The sequence below is a fragment of the Cebidichthys violaceus genome, unplaced genomic scaffold, assembly GCF_023349555.1.
Source record: "Cebidichthys violaceus isolate CVI_PGR_0920_01 unplaced genomic scaffold, fCebVio1.0.p SCAF_28, whole genome shotgun sequence".
Classification (NCBI taxonomy): Eukaryota; Metazoa; Chordata; class Actinopteri; order Perciformes; family Stichaeidae; genus Cebidichthys; species Cebidichthys violaceus.
In genome coordinates, this window is record NW_027176461.1 from 4,333,233 (window position 1) to 4,351,891 (window position 18,659).

The 18,659-nt window shown below is 45.6% G+C and overlaps 1 protein-coding gene across 3 annotated transcripts in view; it reads right to left on the reverse strand.

Moving 5' to 3' along the window:
- Window positions 1-1,518: 1,518 nt before the first annotated feature.
- Window positions 1,519-18,659, reverse strand: part of akt1 (v-akt murine thymoma viral oncogene homolog 1) — a 28,502-nt gene continuing 11,361 nt past the window's right edge. For all 3 annotated transcript variants that reach the window (XM_068721471.1, XM_068721473.1, XM_068721474.1), the window contains exons 3-14: window positions 12,512-12,640; window positions 10,731-10,842; window positions 10,299-10,425; window positions 9,565-9,696; window positions 9,346-9,411; window positions 8,689-8,757; window positions 8,414-8,539; window positions 6,757-6,885; window positions 3,415-3,629; window positions 3,217-3,304; window positions 2,907-3,009; window positions 1,519-2,181 (exon numbers count right to left, since the gene is read on the reverse strand). In XM_068721471.1, the coding sequence (XP_068577572.1) occupies window positions 2,102-2,181; window positions 2,907-3,009; window positions 3,217-3,304; window positions 3,415-3,629; window positions 6,757-6,885; window positions 8,414-8,539; window positions 8,689-8,757; window positions 9,346-9,411; window positions 9,565-9,696; window positions 10,299-10,425; window positions 10,731-10,842; window positions 12,512-12,640 (1,376 nt within the window). In that variant the 3' untranslated portion in view covers window positions 1,519-2,101. The remainder of the gene's footprint in view (window positions 2,182-2,906; window positions 3,010-3,216; window positions 3,305-3,414; window positions 3,630-6,756; window positions 6,886-8,413; window positions 8,540-8,688; window positions 8,758-9,345; window positions 9,412-9,564; window positions 9,697-10,298; window positions 10,426-10,730; window positions 10,843-12,511; window positions 12,641-18,659) is intronic.

Consider the following 18,659-nt stretch of genomic DNA (forward strand, 5'->3'; position numbering starts at 1 on the left):
ACTGCTTTTCTTTTCTTAAAGACTCCTCTCAACATTTTTATTCCTGTTAATTAGCCACGGGAATGTCTAGAAACAATAATCAATATTTCCCAATGGGTTTATTTAGCCAAATCTGTGAGTCATTTCTTTAGTTAATTTGTCTTCTAGGTCAGGGCAAAAATATTTCACAATAAAAGTCTGAGAGTCTACACAGCTTTTTTGTTAAGACCTTTTATTTCATCAATTTGAAAGAAAACAAGTAAAAACTGTGTACAAAGTTTATATTATTTGTTTACTAAAGCTGGTGTCCTCAGTCTCAGGAATATGGGAGGGCAGGTACAAACGAAGTTGAAATAAAAGAAAAACAAAAAAAAGTATAAAATGAATTTCCCTATTTTCAGAAGGTGACAGCAAAAAGGGTGAGCGTGCATAGGAACAAGTAACAATCAGAAACTGAACAAAAGGTTTGCAAATGATTGAAGTGAAAACAATATCATAAAAACCATTACATTCAATAACGTATGATGCGATTTTGATAAATGATTATCTGTCATCTTAAAAAAAAAAGAAAAGAAAATGACCGAGGTGCTTTTTTGGAAACTTCTTAGTACACTTTGAAACAGAACTTTCAGTTCCCAAGAGTCTCAGTTTAGCCTCAGCTGTCTGTAAAAGGGGAGTAATCACTCACACAAGCAGTTCTTGTTTTATTTCTATCCACAACATTATAAAAATAAGCTAATTTAGTCTTTTACCAACCATAAAGTAAACAAATAAGATTCCAAATACAATCATTTTGGGGCAGCAAAGTGCATATCATTGGCACAGTTAAACTCAATTTAGTCAATGCTGGTCTCATATAAATAACTCAGAAACTTGTGAAGGGACAAAAGGGCCCTAAAGTAGCAAATGAAAGACGACTCTTTGTGTGTTTCCCCCCCTGAAGCCCGGTATTTTTTTTTTTTTTTTGCAAAGTATTCCTAAAGAAGAGTATTATGTTAAAGTGACCTCATTGAGGCTGCAGTGAATGCACCGGGTGGAAAACACCCAATACTGTACTGTACATGGAGGAAAAGCCCGGAGGAGAGAAGAGTTTCTGATGGGTCAGCAGAGACCGACCCCGATCAGAAGGAAACCAGGAGGTGTTCTGCAGCGCAGCGTCGAGATAGGAAGGCATCAGGAACTAGAAGCACTTACTTCAAGGGGACTGGAGGAGCTATTTATTATCCTGAACAGGAAACCGGGGGGGTGTGAAAACAGTCATGAGGAATCCATTGCAGGACAGCTTTTACCTTAATGATTAATCACTCTTTTTTTGTGTTTTTTTTTTTTTTTTTTTTTTTTGCATGTCTTGCATCCGTATTGCACAATTGATTTGTCAGACTCATTGTGGTGGATCATGATAAAACAACAGACAGATTGGTGTCAGTTTTGCATCAGGGTAGTAGAAAAGGTGATTAAAAAAACAAAACAAAAAAAAAAACCCTCCAGAAGATGGTGTTTCAGTCTTAGCAGAGTCAGCCATGTGTTACAACACGTAAGTATGCAGAATGATTGACTTTATTTGATACGGTACATTCACTTTAGAAGCCAAAAACGTCTCAAAGTCTGAATGGTATTTGAATTGTTCAGAAGTCTTAGAGAAGAAAACATGGATTTATTACCCACTCAACAAACAACACACTCTCTGCTCAAATGATCTTTTTTGGTCCACAGTATTCATATTTCTACTTGAAATGGTTGATTCATATTCACTTGTATATTTTCCAATACAAAATTCACATCAGTGGCCTAATTTGTGCATAACATAACTACATTTCCCCATTCATTATGGTGTATGGATGCCTGCTCAGTATACAACATAACAACTAGGAGATGCAGGGTAGTGTTAACTCTCTCCGTGGTCAGTCTTCAAAGGCCTCACAGAACAACCACAGGTATCTTTGTTTCGTCTTGAATTTCCTCCTTCCTGGAAAACACAACTTGCAGATTGTAAATGTTACATCCACCAACGGCATCTGCAGACAATGCAGGGAGGATGGGGCTGTGGCCCCGGTCTTTTGAGAGTGCAGTCGGGTGGGGTGAGGGGAGATGGTTCGGACCAAAGGAACCTCTTGAGAGTCCTTTAGGCCGTCCCACTGGCAGAGTAGGAGAACTGGGGGAAGTGGGGTCTCCGCTCGCTGTCGAATGACTCCATACTGTCATCTGAGGACAGAGGACAAACAACTGCTTATTGAATTGTCAAACTCAGGGGGTGGGAGATATTACAATACATACTGTGAGACAATATACATTTGTCTGTCTTTCACATGCGTTTGATGACTTGGTGAGGCACGACCCTCCGTTTTAATGGCACTGGCTCTCCAGGAGAGGGGAGGCTCCTCTCAGGGGAGCGGCGTACGCCTGCAGAATGTTTTCTGTTCTCCCATTTATGAACTCCTCAAAAACTAACTCGAGCCTCACGCCAAGAAACGCATCTCAAAAAGGTCCGCACAGAGGGAAATACTCACGATAACCTTTACGGACGAATGAATTTGCTCTCTCGTGAACCTGACGGCTTACATTTTAATATAAAATGGAAAATGAAAGGAAACGGGGACATTCATTTGAGGGTTTTCGCATGAAAACTAATTCAGGGACACCGAGTTTAGTTTCCAAGGATTAGTGACTAAAGTCTGCTTTCATCTGGAGTGAAGTGAAAGTGTAATTCCTCATTCTTAATAAACGTCTCACAGGAGGTGGAGGGAAATTTATGATACAAGTTAGTTGGAAATTCATCTTCTCTTGCTACAACGCTCAGCTCACATCTGCCTCACTGTCGCACTCAAACACTGAAGCTTCACAATAAGGAACGTCTGATGATTTCACTTTGTGTTATAACGCTGAAGTAAAGTCGTGTTAAGCGTGGCTGCGTATGGTTTTGGTGGTACCTTGTCCGGGAGGCGTAATAGTGATGGTCTGTGCTGTGAACTCCTCGTCGAAATATCGAGTGTCCGTCTCCGAGGTAACTTGGGGCTTAAACGGCGGGACCAGCTGTTGGAGAGGAGAAGAGATACAAATATATCGGCACATCAGGGGCGTCAGTCAGTTTGGTAACAGTTGTCCTCCTGAAGGCAGGCTTCATCTTTTCTAGATGGCGGCACTTTATTGATCCCCGGGGGAGGCGATGCTTTTCTGAGCTTGGTGTCCTTTCGGCGACGACAATTTCAAGAGAATGAGGGTTGAAACAAAGCGACTGACCTTCTTCTCATACACGTCTTGCCATTCGATGCCTGCGAAGAACTTGTGCTGCATGATTTCCTTGGCATCGTCCGGCCCTCCACCTAACCTGGAAGACAAGTACCAAAGGACGAATCAGGACGTGAAGCCGCTGATTTCCCTTTTCCATTTATTTTATCGTAAGAAAAGCCCACATCAGCAATAAACCGTTCGATGTACCTCTGCATTGGTTCCTTCTTAAGAAGGCCGGAGAGCAGCGAGCGTGCCTCGGGGCCGAGAGTCCGAGGGAAGCGGATGTCTTCCATGAGGATGAGCTCGAACAGCTTCTCGTGGTCCTGGTTGTAGAAAGGCAGTCTGCCGCACATCATCTCGTACATCACCACCCCCAGACCCCACCAGTCCACAGCACGGCCGTAGTCGTTGTCTTCTAGCACCTTGGGGACGAAGAGGGGTGTAAAAGTTTATTTAATGCAGCTGTTGGGATGCTCATGAGACATTTTAACTACTTGGGGAGGGGTTATAGTACGTAGGTCTTATATTTCTTAATACAGCAGCACTACCGTCTTATAACAGTTCAAAAATATAGATTTTTATCTGCCTTCTTCACAGAATATTTGTACAACAAGCTTAAGAAAATGTTTAGTTGGTATGACTTTGAAATGACAGTTTAGGGTTGTGTTTGGACATCAGAAGGCTGTGAAGACAGCAGCTCTTTAGGCTGAATATACCGACCCTAAAGCAACTGTCCCCCATCACCCCACCCCCACCAAAATCACCTGCTCCCCCCCACCCCCCCCCGGCCTGGTCTTTTGAGGCAGCCCCAGCCAGCACTGACTCACATCTCACATTAGGAGTGTGGCTAGAGTTTCCCCTGGAGCCCTGCATATTTAATCACCACAGGACCTTCCACACACACACACACACACACACACACACACACACACACACACACACACACACACACACGTACAGATCAACAAGCAGCAGAGGTGTGGGTCGCTTAAATAAGCAAATGTGTGGCAACAAACACAGACCAGTCCTACAAACAAACCGCTCAATGAGCACAAAGTCCAGCCAGAAACGGGGGGGAAATATTCTTATTATTTCCATAGGATGACTTTTCACGACAGTTCTTAATGAGACAAAATCCTCCAGTGCTGTGCTCACTGAACAGCGCAACCTGTTGCATGACTAATGTGCTGCTGAGCGGAGTTGTTCCAAGGTCTCTGGGGACATGTACTGGATTATACCTCGCCAGGCGGATGTTGAAGGTGAAATCAAGACAAGGAGAACAGTCTGTTCTCTTAAACCTCGAGCAGCGTGATGCTGGCCAATTCAGACCTAAGAATAGAAACTTCGGTAAAAAAGACGTGGGCGGATTAATAGAATTAGATATGGACACAACAGCGCACAGGCCAAGAGAGAGGGTCCTGGAAAACAGATGGATGGATGTGTCCGTAAAAGGAACAAAACTACTGCGCGTGTGTGTGTGTGTGTGTGTGTGTGTGTGTGTGTGTGTGTGTGTGTGTGAGCCGCGCATGTGGCAGTGGGCACTCCGCCTGGCGCTGCGGTGAGCGCTGAGCATCGAGGAGGAGGATCGGGAGGGCAGGGGGAGTAACGTGAAGCCGGTGCGGGGCTAGGATTACTGGGCCGTCTCTATTTCCAGCGCCGCTGTCGTGTGATTCACACCGTGCGACAGCTGGGCCCGCAGCTGCCCCATATATGTAGAAGAGCGCCACAGCTGTGAAGCTGCCAGGAGCGCAGGAGCCAAGCTCATCCCTCATATACGTAACCAGGACTGCCTGCCTGCTTGGGTCCCAGCCCCAATCTAATACTGTTACACTGCCCCAAAGGAGCACAGACAGGGGGAGGAGAGAGCGGATAAAAAGCACCAACACTTGAAGCTCTCCTCCGTGCACTTTTTATGCTCACAAAGTTCCTCACCGACAGCCATTAATCTTCCGATACTGTGACTCCAGATCAGCTTCAGCGGCTGGATTAAACCTGTCCACATTGTTCTTTGTAGATATTCCCTAAAAGCCAATTCCCTCCGCCAATAACGGTTTTGTTCTTGTAACTACTTAATAAAAGTGACAAAGTGAGTTTGTACCACTCTTTCCTCCAGAGACAGACTGGTCCCCCCCCCACCCCCACCCCCCACCCCCCACCCCCCCTGCTCTGGGTGGAATATTCCCAGACGTTACAGCATTCCTGTGCAGCACACACAACAAGGTCATTGTTTACTGCAGAACAACCTGTAACACTGCCCGCCCCGCACTCCATGGAGACGCTCGCCAGCGACCCTGTTGCCGTGGCAACGCCCCCCTGATGTCTCCCCGCTCTCGGAGCTCTCGGAGCCGTGCTGCCCCGTGGAGGAGTGGAGAGGGCCAGACAGAGTTTAGGATGGACGTGTGGGGAAAACTATAAATAAGAGGTATAGAAAATAAACATTTTCTTTTGCGTTGGTCCAGGCGTGAAGGAGTACACATTCACACGCTAGCCCAGCCCTCTGATGAAAATAACAGCTATATGTTCCTCCTACGAGGCCGACTGAAGCATTGTGGGATAGCTCCGGCTCTGTCCGGGTCAGGCGAGGCATCCAGGGCAGCAGTGGTGCTGTGGCTCCCCTGGTGACACATAACAGCTGTAGCCAATGTGATCTTTCTCTTTTTTTCCTCCAGGGCGGAAGCTCACGTTTCCTGAGGCACTGCCAGCCAATCACCCCTCCCTCTCCCCCCCCCCCCCCAACCAGAAAATTCCAATTGAAGGCTAAAAACAACGATACGGCAACTGTGTCAACATGGACACCCCTCTCCCGGAAAACATTTTTACGGCAACAGGCAAGGGGGCTATAGCGCAAACACTCATGTACTTACTCACACACACACACACACACACACACACACACACACACACACACACACACACACACTCACACTCACACTCACACTCACACTCACTGCCAACACTCACAATGCAATATCAGGTTACACAGCCTACTCCAACACTTGTCATACCTGCACGGAATAGGGAGTAGCCACACCCCTCCCCATACAGCAAATATGAGAGCAGGCTGCCCTGCCCTGGGCACACGGCACACTCATTAACTCACAGACTTCAGCTGGAGATTAGAAAGGCATTTTTGGGACAGCTGCTCTTTCTTCCACATGCTTCTCATCCACTGATACCCAACAACACACGTCACATTTCTGTCCAGAATCTCCTCAAAATGATCTCAGGTTGTTTATTAAGTGACACTCTAGCCGGGTGGGGAGTGAGACGTATCGAGTGCAGATGCTTCCTTGAAGGACACAAATGGTCACTGAATGGTTTGATCTCAACCAATTCAAAGTCCTACGTAAGACAGCGCCGTCCTCGTCGGAGAGTTCATCCCGCCGTAGGGACTCAGAGACTTTGAAGCTTTCTTCTGGCAGCTCTAAAGTGACCTGAAAGGTTACTTCATGTTTGTTTTTCCTTTAATTTGTCATCCATCTGTATGTGCCGAGACAAAAATCGCTTTGTTGCAAGAAAGGGTGACGTCAATATTTCTGTAGTGGTTACCTCAGGTGCCAGGTACTCTGGCGTCCCACAGAACGTTTTCATGGTGGCGCCATCTGTGATCCCCTCCTTACACAGGCCGAAATCTGTGATCTTTATGTGTCCGTCTTTGTCCAGCATAAGGTTTTCCAGCTGAGGGGGAAATAGAAATAAGACAGATGTTAGCATCATCGTTAAAGACCTCACTGTTTAGGTTAACAAGCAAGGAGGGAGGAGACGGGAATAGTATTTCATAAATGTACAAAAAGACCTGTTAGTTATGGTTCCAATAAAATATGGTAAAAGTATTGAGTGAATTTCTGAAATTTTGGCAAAACAAAAATCTTCCAAGAACTACCGTTATGCAAAGAAAACGCCAGTAACTTTGATGACATTTCCTTGCTGCTTACCGCTCATGTTATCAGTTACGTGTGCATTGTAGTGTTTCTATCTGTCGCTATGGAGATAGAAAGAGGTGAGACGTTAAAGGGCCCCCCCTATCTTCAACTGAAGCAGCAACGTTATGGTAACCTTCTACACCCAAGTTCCTTATATCCGTATATTTATGGGCTGTCTAGTGAAGCGGAGGCATGTAATGATGAATGGCAGCATGTCATGAATGCCTTTTCTACAGTAGAATAAACTGATGGACTCATAATGACAAAGGTCTACTTGAAAAATCAGGTTCAATCAGCCTTTATTGTATCTTATCTTTCCCCCCCCCCAACATGCCAGCTTTTTCACCACAGCCAAGTACTGTTATGCAAAAGTTGAAAATTGGGTTAATGGTAACATATCATATACGTTCAAGTAAATTGACTAATTGTGCATCATGCAGTGTCATGACTTGAGGCTGCGTGGCCTTTTAATATTCTCTCTCTCTCTCTCTCTCTCTCTCTCTCTCTCTCTCTCTCTCTCTCTCTCTCTCAGTTAAAGTCACCTGGCAGCTGTAGCTCACACGTGGCCAGCAGCGCCGGGCCAGAGTCAGCACATCCTCCAATCCTGCTACCCTGGCATTTTCAGGAGAACCCAAGCAGGCTGGGAGCCTGCCTCATAAACCCAAGGGAGATGTAGGGAGGGAGGGGGGGAGGGAGAGAGTGCTGTGCTGACCTGGCTGCTATAGTTTTATCAGTTGGAAGTAGTAGAGCTAGATGTGTCCACTGCAACCCCGATACCCCCCACCCCCACCCCCACAGCCCTCCTAAACCCAATCCATCTCTGGCCCAGTCTTTAGACTTTTAAACACCGGTATTAAAGCATCTTTACTTCAGGATGATGGACATTTTCTCCTTGTTATTTAATTGTGCTGTACTGACAGCATATAAAATGACATCAATTTCGCATAAAGTGCACAAAAATCACTCTCTAAGAACGCTGTGCGCATGCTAAAACGAGAGCCGGTGGCAATGTGTTCAAAGAGGAATGGTGGTTATTTCTGTCTAGCTGCAGTAAGCGTATGGACCGAGCCTCCCTCCAGCTGCAGTGAGGTCTGGAGACTGATCTGGGGGAGGCAGATCAATAAACCCTGGCCACTGCCACTGCTCTCAACGGAGGAAAACCCTATAAATATCCTGCCAGGGGAGAAGGGAAGGAAAGGAAGGGGGGGAAAGGAGAAAGAGAAAGACAGAAGAGAGGCTGACCGCGAGGATGAGAGAAAGTGAAGACACGTCTCCACATCTACCTTTAGATCTCGATAGACCACGTTTCTTTCAGCGTGCAGGTAGTCCAGCGCCGACACTATCTCTGCACCGTAGAACCGGGCCCGCTCTTCTGAGAATACGCGGTCCCTTGACAGATGGAAGAAAAGCTGAGGGGAAGCGGGGGAACATTGACAGTGAGAAGGACAGAGGAGAGAGGAAGAGAAAGTTGTTTAGAACACTGAAAATAGTAACAGTGACGCTGTTCAAAAGTATTCGGATTCAGGTGCAGATTTTTGTGAGCGATAAAATAGTTTACCTCGCCCCCGTTTGCATACTCCATGACAAAGCACAAGCGGTCATGTGTCTGGAAGGAGTATTTCAGTCCCTGCAGACAGAGAACGAGAACACTCAAAGCGGAACTTGGTGACGTTTCCAGTGAATTCAAGAGGAAGCTGACATTTAAACGGTCATTTGTAACATGAAACATCACAACGCACGTTTCAGCTATGACCCTTCAGTTATATTTTTAAAAAACACAAATGTCAAGTGAAAGAATTAAATAAAAACGGCAGCAAAGTGCATCCAGTGTGTTGAGCCTTTTTCCAACAACTGTTGTGCGGCAAACATTGGTCCCATTCATTGCACTGAGCACATCACATCATGTGTTGCCTCCACCAACCACTTAGACCTAACATTTTGGGGGAGCTTTTCACTACAACCCACCTCAGACTTACAGAGAAAATGTTCACGGATAAAAAAAAAGAAGAAGAAAGAAAGAACGTCCAGTGTTGCTTTAAAAAGGCCCAGCTCGACTGCAGCCTTTGTAAGAACAGCTCTTCAAAACATTCCTGGTAAATCTGCCCCCTTTTTTTTTTTTTCTGAATGGATGCTGCTGTGTTGGATTGAAGAGGCTCCAGAGGATCTCTGCGAGTTAAAATAAGGTTTGGTTTAGGTATATGGAGGGGCTCCTTACTGTCAAGAACGGATGCTTTGAATTCTGGAGGACTCTGTTCTCTGTGAGTGTGTGCGCCACTTCATCCTGGAAAAAGAAAAAAAAAAGCCACAAAGAGTGTTTGTGCAACTCTCACAATGGCTACCCATTTAGGTATCAGTCATTGCTCCACTGCCCTCCCCTTAGCGCCTTCCTCCCCCCCCCCCCCCCCCCTTTACTTGCTCATTGGCATCCACTCACTTTTGCTACGATCACCTCCTTCTTCAGGATCTTCATGGCGTAGTAGCGTCCTGTGGCCTTCTCCTTTACCAGGATAACTTTGCCAAAAGTGCCTTTTCCCAGGAGTTTGAGGTATTCAAAGTCGTGCATAGTCTGTAGAGCCAGGGGGGAGAGAGAGAGAGAGAGAGAGAGAGAGAGAGAGAGAGAGAGAGAGAGAGAGAGAGAGAGAGAGAGAGAGTGGCATCTGGTTACAAGCAGACGCATTAACAAAAACTCTTAACTAGCCAGGGCACACAATCCCACCGACAACAACACAGAAGCATTTAAGGCACTATTTCACCCACCATGCAATTTCCACTCTTCTAATGCTTTGGCCTATATGTGGTTGTGTCTCTGTTAACCTCTGACCCCGGTACTAAGGAGAATGCTGAAAATGGTTATGTGAGGGACATCCAATCCGGTGGCCTTGGACCTTTCATGTCATGACACATGTGGGGGTTGTGAAACCTGGAGGACGCACTATTCTGGAGCTAAGCCACCCACGGCTGATGTTGGGAAAGTAGCTGGGGAGGGGCGAAGGAAGGCGGGCTTAAGTGGCGTAAGTGCAAATAAGGAGAACAGTAATGGTCAACTCGGACTCGGGGTCGGGAAGAATATAAGGTGGTCGACTTAAATGTTTATGGTAATGGACACTGCGGTTTGTCAATGTATGGACAGCGGAGAGCAGCAGATACGCAGCAGGGAAGTGGCCATACCACTTTCTGTCTGGGTTTGGTCAGGTAGACCTCCATGTCCATGGGGTCCGGAGAGGAGTCCATCATCTCCTCCTCTTGTTTCTGCAGGCCTTCAGCCACTGCTTGGATGGCCTTAGTCCATTCTTCCCTGAGGGAGGCACAGGCAGCAGAGAGATTACATCAGCCCATTTACCGTCATGCAAGCCCAGCAGCCCAATCGTGTAATTGTCTTCTTATCAACAGGAAGGCAATTTCAAGTGCGAGTTCTGCCAATAGCCAGTGGACCGTACGCACGTGCGTAACAAGATTAAATGTGTATGTTTGGGAGTGCTTCGACATGTTAGGAAAACGGAGCTGTTAAGCTGCTTTCTAGCAACAGGGGCAAATTCACTGCATGTAAATGATTTGTGTTTTACTGCTCTGTGGGCTGAGACGTGTGTGCTTCTCGCTTGCCTCTCCTCGGGGGTCTCCACGTGGAAGGTGCGCTCGATGACAGTGGTCCACTGCAGGCAGCGGATGATAAATGTGTTGGGCTTGGGCCGTTCCGTCTTCATCAGCTGGCACTCTGACCACAGCCAGGGAGGGAGGTAGGGAGGGAGGGAGGGAGGGAAGGAGGGAGGGGAAGGAGATGGCGAGAGGGGCCAGTGTGTAGGGGAGCAGAGGGGAGAGACAGACCCACAGTTATAGCCATTTATCTTTATCGCCACCTGAACAGACAGTCGGACCAATTTGGAAGAGAACAGGTGCATTTTGGTGGAGGAAAACAACTCCTTAACTTGTCAGCCCCGTTAAAACTTTGCTACTACAGGTTTTGACTATAATTTGGAATCTGTGTAGTATTACATACAATCCAGAACTCCCTAGAATGAATGAATATATCAATAAATACAAATGCTAATATATTTATGCAATTAAAGACTCAAATAGACAGTGTTTTCAAGGATTTATGAATATATTTTGTGTTGGTTGAGCTACAGTTAATTTGTATATAAATGTCATTATTGATTTATAATATACCAGAACCCACGGTGCAGTCGACAGAGTGTTTGTTTTCTCCAAACACAAAGATATTAAATTGAGAGAGAGAACAGTGGAAGAGAGCGTGTAATACTGGCGAGATACATTTGACTTATTCTCATAAACGATTTATTAAAAACCATATCATCACATACGTTACGCTCAGTTCTCACACTTTTGCACCATATAATTGTCTGGTAAGCAGTTTGCAAAAACAATTACTCACAAACGTCTATTAACTGAATTTAGAAGGCAGAGATTTCCATCTGCACCTCCTTCAAATCAACATCTGTTCCCAAATGAAACATGTCAGCAAATATGTCAGAACGTGACACAAAATGGCCTCTGTCTGATAGATGGAGGACAGGGGAGTGGACCACCACTGAGATCCAACATGGCTCCATCAGGATGAATATGTAATCCAGCTGCAGCCGCCCCGTCAGCAGCGGCGCAGCATGTGTCCTCCGCGGTGGGGTCGCAGCGGTGACAAAAACCAAAAGCCGCTGATGGAGACAGAGCCTCAGAGCGGCGCCCAGATAAATACTTGAAATCAGGCGGCTAATAGCCGCGATAACTCAAGAGTGTCGGAGAGGAAACATTTTGTTAAACAAACAGTATGCTGTCTAATTGCTGTGTTCAGTCATCTGCACAGCTTATCACAGCAACTTTCTCTGATGTGAGGATGGAGTGGGCTGGGCTGCTCTGGGCATTTTATTTTTTATTTTCTGTCACAGTGTAAAAACTGAGTTGGGGGGGGGGGGGGGGGGGGCGCGACTCACACAGAGAAGAGGAATGGCATCTGATATATTACCGTAAGGAGCCAGACATCTTGAATGCACGTTCAGTTGCCTGGAGCAGTGCTCTTGTTGAAAGAAACTAGCAGTGAAGCTGTTGAGATGAGACTACAGCCAATTTGCTAATGTCTCTATTCATAATCATTTACAGTGACATGCAATGATAAAAAAGGTATAATATTTGAGACTCACTTTCATACTTTCACCTCACAGGCACTTGGGTATGCTTTGATAAACATTTGTTTTCCTGTTAATAATCACTTTTCAGGGTGGATAGAGAATCCAGATACAGCAAAACAAAGTATGTGAACATATCTGTTACAACAATGCAAGAAAAAAAAAACAAGGGAGCAGAAACAAAATATGGTAAAACAAGCTGCCTAGGGACAGAGGGGGGGGGGGTTCTCTGAAGTAGATACTCACGTGCGACAGAGAAGTTATTTAAGGGGGTTTCCAGCTGGTCGACATCTTGCGGCCGCTCTTTGTAGCCGATGAATGTACCATCACTCTTCAGGAGAAAATACCTCGGCCTCCAGGTTTTGATGTATTCTCCTGATATGAGAAAGAGATTGAAAAGCACTGTTGAGTTACTGTACAGGAGGCTAGAAACACACTCTTCAGAGGGTTCCTGCTCACAGACAAACCTTAAATGAGAAACATCACATGCTTTTCACATTCAAAAAAAAAAAAAAAAAAAAATGCTGACTAATGCGCAACCATTTTGTTTACATTGTGGTTTCATGATTAATGACGAACTAGTGTTGTCCTTTCTCTTTGTTTTAATTCCCAGAGGTGCAACCCATTTCCTGCAATCTAATTACTACGCCGTTCACTAGCGCTCCCTAAAATGACCACCATGTCCCCGTCCCTCTTTGAGCGTAGGTCAGCTGCAGGACAAATGGTGGTTTTAGTAGGAGTCAGGATCCTCTCCCCTCCCCTCCTTCCAGCACTCACTTGCAATGTAGACTCTAAGTGATGTTATGGTCTCCTTAAGACAAAAAAAAAAAAATCAACTTATAGTTAATATACTGTATACTTAAAAGTACTCTGCCAATGTATTACTGCACTCCTAGAACACTGTTGGGACTCAAGATGGACAAGAAGTATCAACAAAACCAGAGATGTCTTTTTTTAAATTCCACACATTCTTCTCGTTGAAGCCTGGCACCTACATTACCCACAATGCAACTTGACGGTCAACAGTTCAGCTGGAGATTCAGGTGTGTTATGCTAGTAGCGGTTAGCGTAGCTTCGTTCTGCAGGCCTAAAGAAGATTTGGGGAGCGAGCTACAGTTGTCTGCTAAGCTCCCGTCTCTCCAACTCCAGTCAACCAGATTTTTCTTCTTTTTCTTAAATTTGCAGCAAGAATCGGTGGAGTTCTCCTTTACAGTTTGGGTATCTATATTTTAGTTTTTTTATAAACCGCAACCCCTCTTTTGCCTCTTTTCCAGCAATCATTTTAATAACACCAGCTTCACGTTTCCCAAAGCCTCAATTTGATTTTCAAACAAAACTTTCCACAATTCCAATTTTCTGGACAACACCCAGAACTTCAGGCCATGCGCGTGCGTCCCACTCACTTAGACACACTAGCGTCACACAAATGAATCTCTCGTAGGCAGACAAAACTCAATTTATTCCGGTGATGCTTCAGGAAATGTTGCGCCAGATGTTGTGCAGACGAGGAAAAAAAAAAATGGCTTACATACCATAACAAGGCAGCGGCACACAGTGGAGGGACTTGAATATTTATACAGGAAAAGTGTAATTTATTTTTAATTACGGAGCCGCATATTAACCCCATGCAGAGCAGTAGCAAGCTGTCCTTAATTGCCCCATTTCCTCTAACACAGAAGTGTGGCATGTGTGTGTGTGTGTGTGTGTGTGTGTGTGTGTGAGAAAGGGTGTGAGTGTGTCTGTAGGGGGGAGGCAGGAGATCTGTCAATATGAGCTTCTGTTACCATCCTTCAAAACCCACACCTCTGACTGATGAACCCGATAACACGTCAGTCTGAGACGATGCAGGCCGAAAACAGCAGCGAGTAATGTCACCGCTGTTTAGCGTCGTCCTGATAAAATATTTATAACACTGGCTGAATGTTACATTTTAAGATTTGAAACTCTGGACACCCTCAAAATGATGAACTTCCTCTTCCTGCTTCTTTTCCACATTAGCAACAAACTGTAATAAAACCAGGGCTGCAAATTCCCTAATATTCGAGGGGGAAGAGGAACACAGGAATGTATGGGAATCGTCAAGAACATACATGATCATAAATATTTGACCTCAACATTTAACCCATCATAAGCATTAAGGAGCAGTTGTCGGCTATAAAGCACCCGGGGAGCATGCATATAGCATGAGCCGAGGATCAAACCCCAACCTTGTGGTTAAAGGATGTCCCGCTCTACCCACTGAGCCAAATATATAATATTAATATATATATATATAATATAACAACACGGAGGATCTTTAGACTGAACCAAGAAAGGGAAAAGTTATCTGTTGTTAAACTTCCTTTGGAAATTTTCCAAGAAAATGACCAGAAACTTTCTGGAGCCTTTGCAAACATTTTCTATACGTTTTTCCTCTGTCAGCATTAAAAAGGTGAGAGGACAGGAAAAGGACACTTTAGAGACGCACAGTCTAGTCGACCTCATACAGCAGGATAAGGTCTTGTAACGCAGGCCGTCTTCGCATCGAGCCATTTACCCCAAAGCAAACATCCAAGTATAAGAACACCTGATTTACTACCGCTGGCAAACTGGTGGCACCAATCACAACAGTAGGGGAAACATCTGCCCCAGAGCACAATATACTTAAGTCTTCAATCCACAGCAGATGTCCAATATGTTATCACATTTTTCATCATGGCACAGGAGCAGGTTTTATATCTGAGGTTTTTTTGCAGAGTAAGTATTTTTACACCAAACATAGCTCATTTAGAAATTAGCTCGAGCCATTCTTGCCGCCTTCCAACAAAAGCCACTCGTACTAGATGCGCCGTCCTCATTAAAATACACACCGGCCGGAATCAGTTTAGTGGATTTCCCTCATGCCCGTTTCAATGCAACACAATTATTGTGATGAGTCGTTTGTCCGTTTCAAACTACAAGCCGCACCAATCAACTTCCACATCAGTCACCCACGTCACGTGCAAGCTGGCCTCCGGGGAATCCACATGCGTAGCGTTATTTATCATAGGCCTTCAAGACAACCAGACTCCCTTACTTCAGCATAAAATCTAAATAATTAAAGCACAGGAAAAAAAAAAAAAAAAAAAAAAAGGTGCCATGTAAGGAGTACATGTAGCCGCACAAGTAGGCGCTGCGACTTAAACCAAGAGGCTGTTCAACACGAACATAAGTTGCCTAAATCTTTTACACTGCAGCCAGAAAGTCTCCCGAGCCTTCCATACCAATCCTTGTTTTTCCTCAGCTGGGCCCCAGCTGGTGCCTCGTTCTGTGGTCAGGTTTTGGCTGACCCACATCCCCCAGCTACAGTCCCTGCCAGCCCACAGTGAGGACAGTATGTGCACAATGCAGAGGCAGAATAATCAGCCTCCTACCTGACACCAGACAAAAAAAAAAAAAAAGGTACATGCTCGTCTTGCCTGTGGAGACTAAACTTCCAGTTCAGAAGTTTTAGTTTGGCAGCAGCAACGCAGCTAATCCCTTCCATAGTGAGTGAAGACCGTTTATACATTATAGTACTCGGATACCTGCTGGGTAGAGACAGGTGTTTATGTGTACGCATGTATAAATACATTTTCCCTGTGTACACTGCCCTGTGAGCAGTGAGTGAAAGGTATTTGTGTGTTAAAAGATTACAACAACATCCAGTTTTTTTTTGTTTTTTTTTTGGAAGGCTCTGGGTTTATTCCTGCCAGCTCCGCTGACGCACAGCACCCACCAGCAGTAGCATGGGTGGGCATCCGTGACGCAGCAGCGAATGGCACGGCGCGTGTCGGCTCGCTAGACATTCTCCGGCGCTGAGGTGGCCTCGGTCACATGGCTGTCGGGAAGACGGCGATGCCAGCTCACCGTCCTCAAGTCACTAGACTCTTTATACGACTGTCAACTTTCTTGAATTATGGAACTGTAATACGAAGGACGTGACAAGTCTGCATGGTCACTGGGGCGAGGCCACATAAAGCACACTAAGAGGAAAACAAGCATGTGAAGGAACGTGACGCTCCAGGTCTAAACCCTTGACGGCTACCGTGATACTGTAAAAACTCTTCAAATCACACGTTTCCCGGGTGGATGTAAATAAAAGGTAAGTGTTTGTGAGGCTTTTGTCATCACTTAATACACATCTTTCACAAAAGACTGACGCAGAGATGCGAGACCAAGAAATGAAGTAACTCCACATCTTCAATGCACATCCTCCACGCTCTTTCTAGACAGGAGGACTTCCTCGTCTGCGACCACAAACCTGGTCACATGACAACAGTGGAAGCAGCTATATCCGGTTGTCTGTGTGTGTGTGTACGTGTGTGTGTGTGTGTGTGTGTGTGTGTCTCCACCACTTTGCAGCGCAACGCCTCACACACAGTCTGCACTCAGAGCGTAAACAACAAAGATGACCCTTGTCAGCTTCCTATTTACACCCATTTCCCCTTCTACTATTATTCAGTTCTACTTTCCACACTGTGGCCTTTCTTAAGCACCGACATGACGAGAAAGTGAAACTGACAGCTGTTAGGAGAGTAAATGTGAAAAAAAAAAAAAAAAAAAGCAATGTATTATATTATATACAGCATATAAATCGACCCGCATGCCTGCTTTCAATATTTGATACAACTTGACTTCAATGTTTTTGCAGAGTAGACCCCAAACACATCCTGTGTACAGTGAGAAACACAGTGCAGACAGCTGACAAAAGACAATGGGACTCCTAACACTGGAGGGCCTTCTGCTTTTAAGTCAGTTCATCATCACTGATGTAAACTAAACCCTTTTGATGTCAACATGTTCTTGAAAACAGGAAACCGGCCAACAGGCAGACTGACCACAACCTAGATAAGATAAAAAAAAAACCTCCTTCGAGTGTCCGGTCTCACTGTAACTGCCGAGACGCACTTTGCTGTGAGGAAATCCACCGACGATCTGCGTCCCAGAATCAAAGCTTTGCTAATAAAAGTCAAGTGTGACAGCAGACATGTGGCTGAACTCAATCAAATTAGGGGGAAGGAGTCGACACCAGATGAGAGATGAGAGAACTAGAGGGGATGGAAAAAAATAATAATAAGCAACGCAGTGCGCAAAGAGTTGTGCTGAGTGGAGTGGTAGTGAGACAGATCACTACATATGTTCCCCACATATGCAGGACTGTGAGCTCAAGTGAAGTGTGTATGAGCCATGCGTACTGTCTGTGTGTGCATGTGTGTGTGTGTGTGCATGGGAGGAGCTGTCAGGGCCTGATAGAGTGTCTTTACATGACAAGCAGCTGCTGAGGTCTGGGATGCGCGCTGGGCAAAGTGGAAAATAATGAACGGAGAACCGCTGCCAAACACAACAGAATTCATCTTTATTTGCCAACTGCTGCATGGCCCTTTGTGTGGACAGCTCCAGCCTGTCACCGCCACACCCTCTATACCCCAAACACACACACACACACGCACACACACACACACACACACACACACACACACACACACACACACACACACACACACACACACACACACACAACAAGGTAGAGCCACAGCTGTACATGGTGGAGCATCATCTTGTTTGGACCCACGGGGATTCAACTTTACATTTGTGTTTTCTTGTGGCTCTGAAAGCCTTTTGCAGGTCAACTTTGGCTTAAAAGGCCTTAACAGTAAGGGCTGGCCAGGCAGATTCATTGAGGGGTCAATAAATAAAAGACAAAATGTGGACGGCTTTAGACAGAAGGGGGAGAGGGAGACACACAGAGAGAGAGAGAGAGAGAGAGAGAGAGAGAGAGTGACAGAGGTTAGTGAGGAGCGTCCTGTTCCGTCCGTCTCCAAGTGACAGCGACAGGAATGTTGAGGTCCCAGCTGCTGTGGCTTGTTGGCTTTTAATAAGACACATCATGCAGCATTCATCGTGCGGCCCCCAAAAAGGAGGGGCCTCAGTGTCTTTACAATGTGTCCAAACTAACAGCTCTGAGACGCGTCACCCCTTTCTCTCCGCCCGTTCCTTTCTTTCTACTTCAAAGAAATTTAAGAAAATTTTAAGAACAACAATATAAATAAAAGAGGCCCACCTCAATCATTTGCCACTAGATAAAGTATGCGCGCACACACACACACACACACACACACACACACACACACACACACACACACACACACACACACACACACACACACACACACACACACACACACACACACACACGCACACACACACCATGTGATTGAATGTAAGCACTCACACACAACCAAGGGAGGGTCAGACAAAATGCGCCTCTCAGTGCCCACACCCAGTGGTTGGACTTCCTGAGGGGGCTGCTGTTGGGTTTTGTCCCCGTCTGGCCATTCATGGCTTGGGGATGGAAGGGAGGGAGCCAGTGGTAACTGCATGAACTGTGCATGTG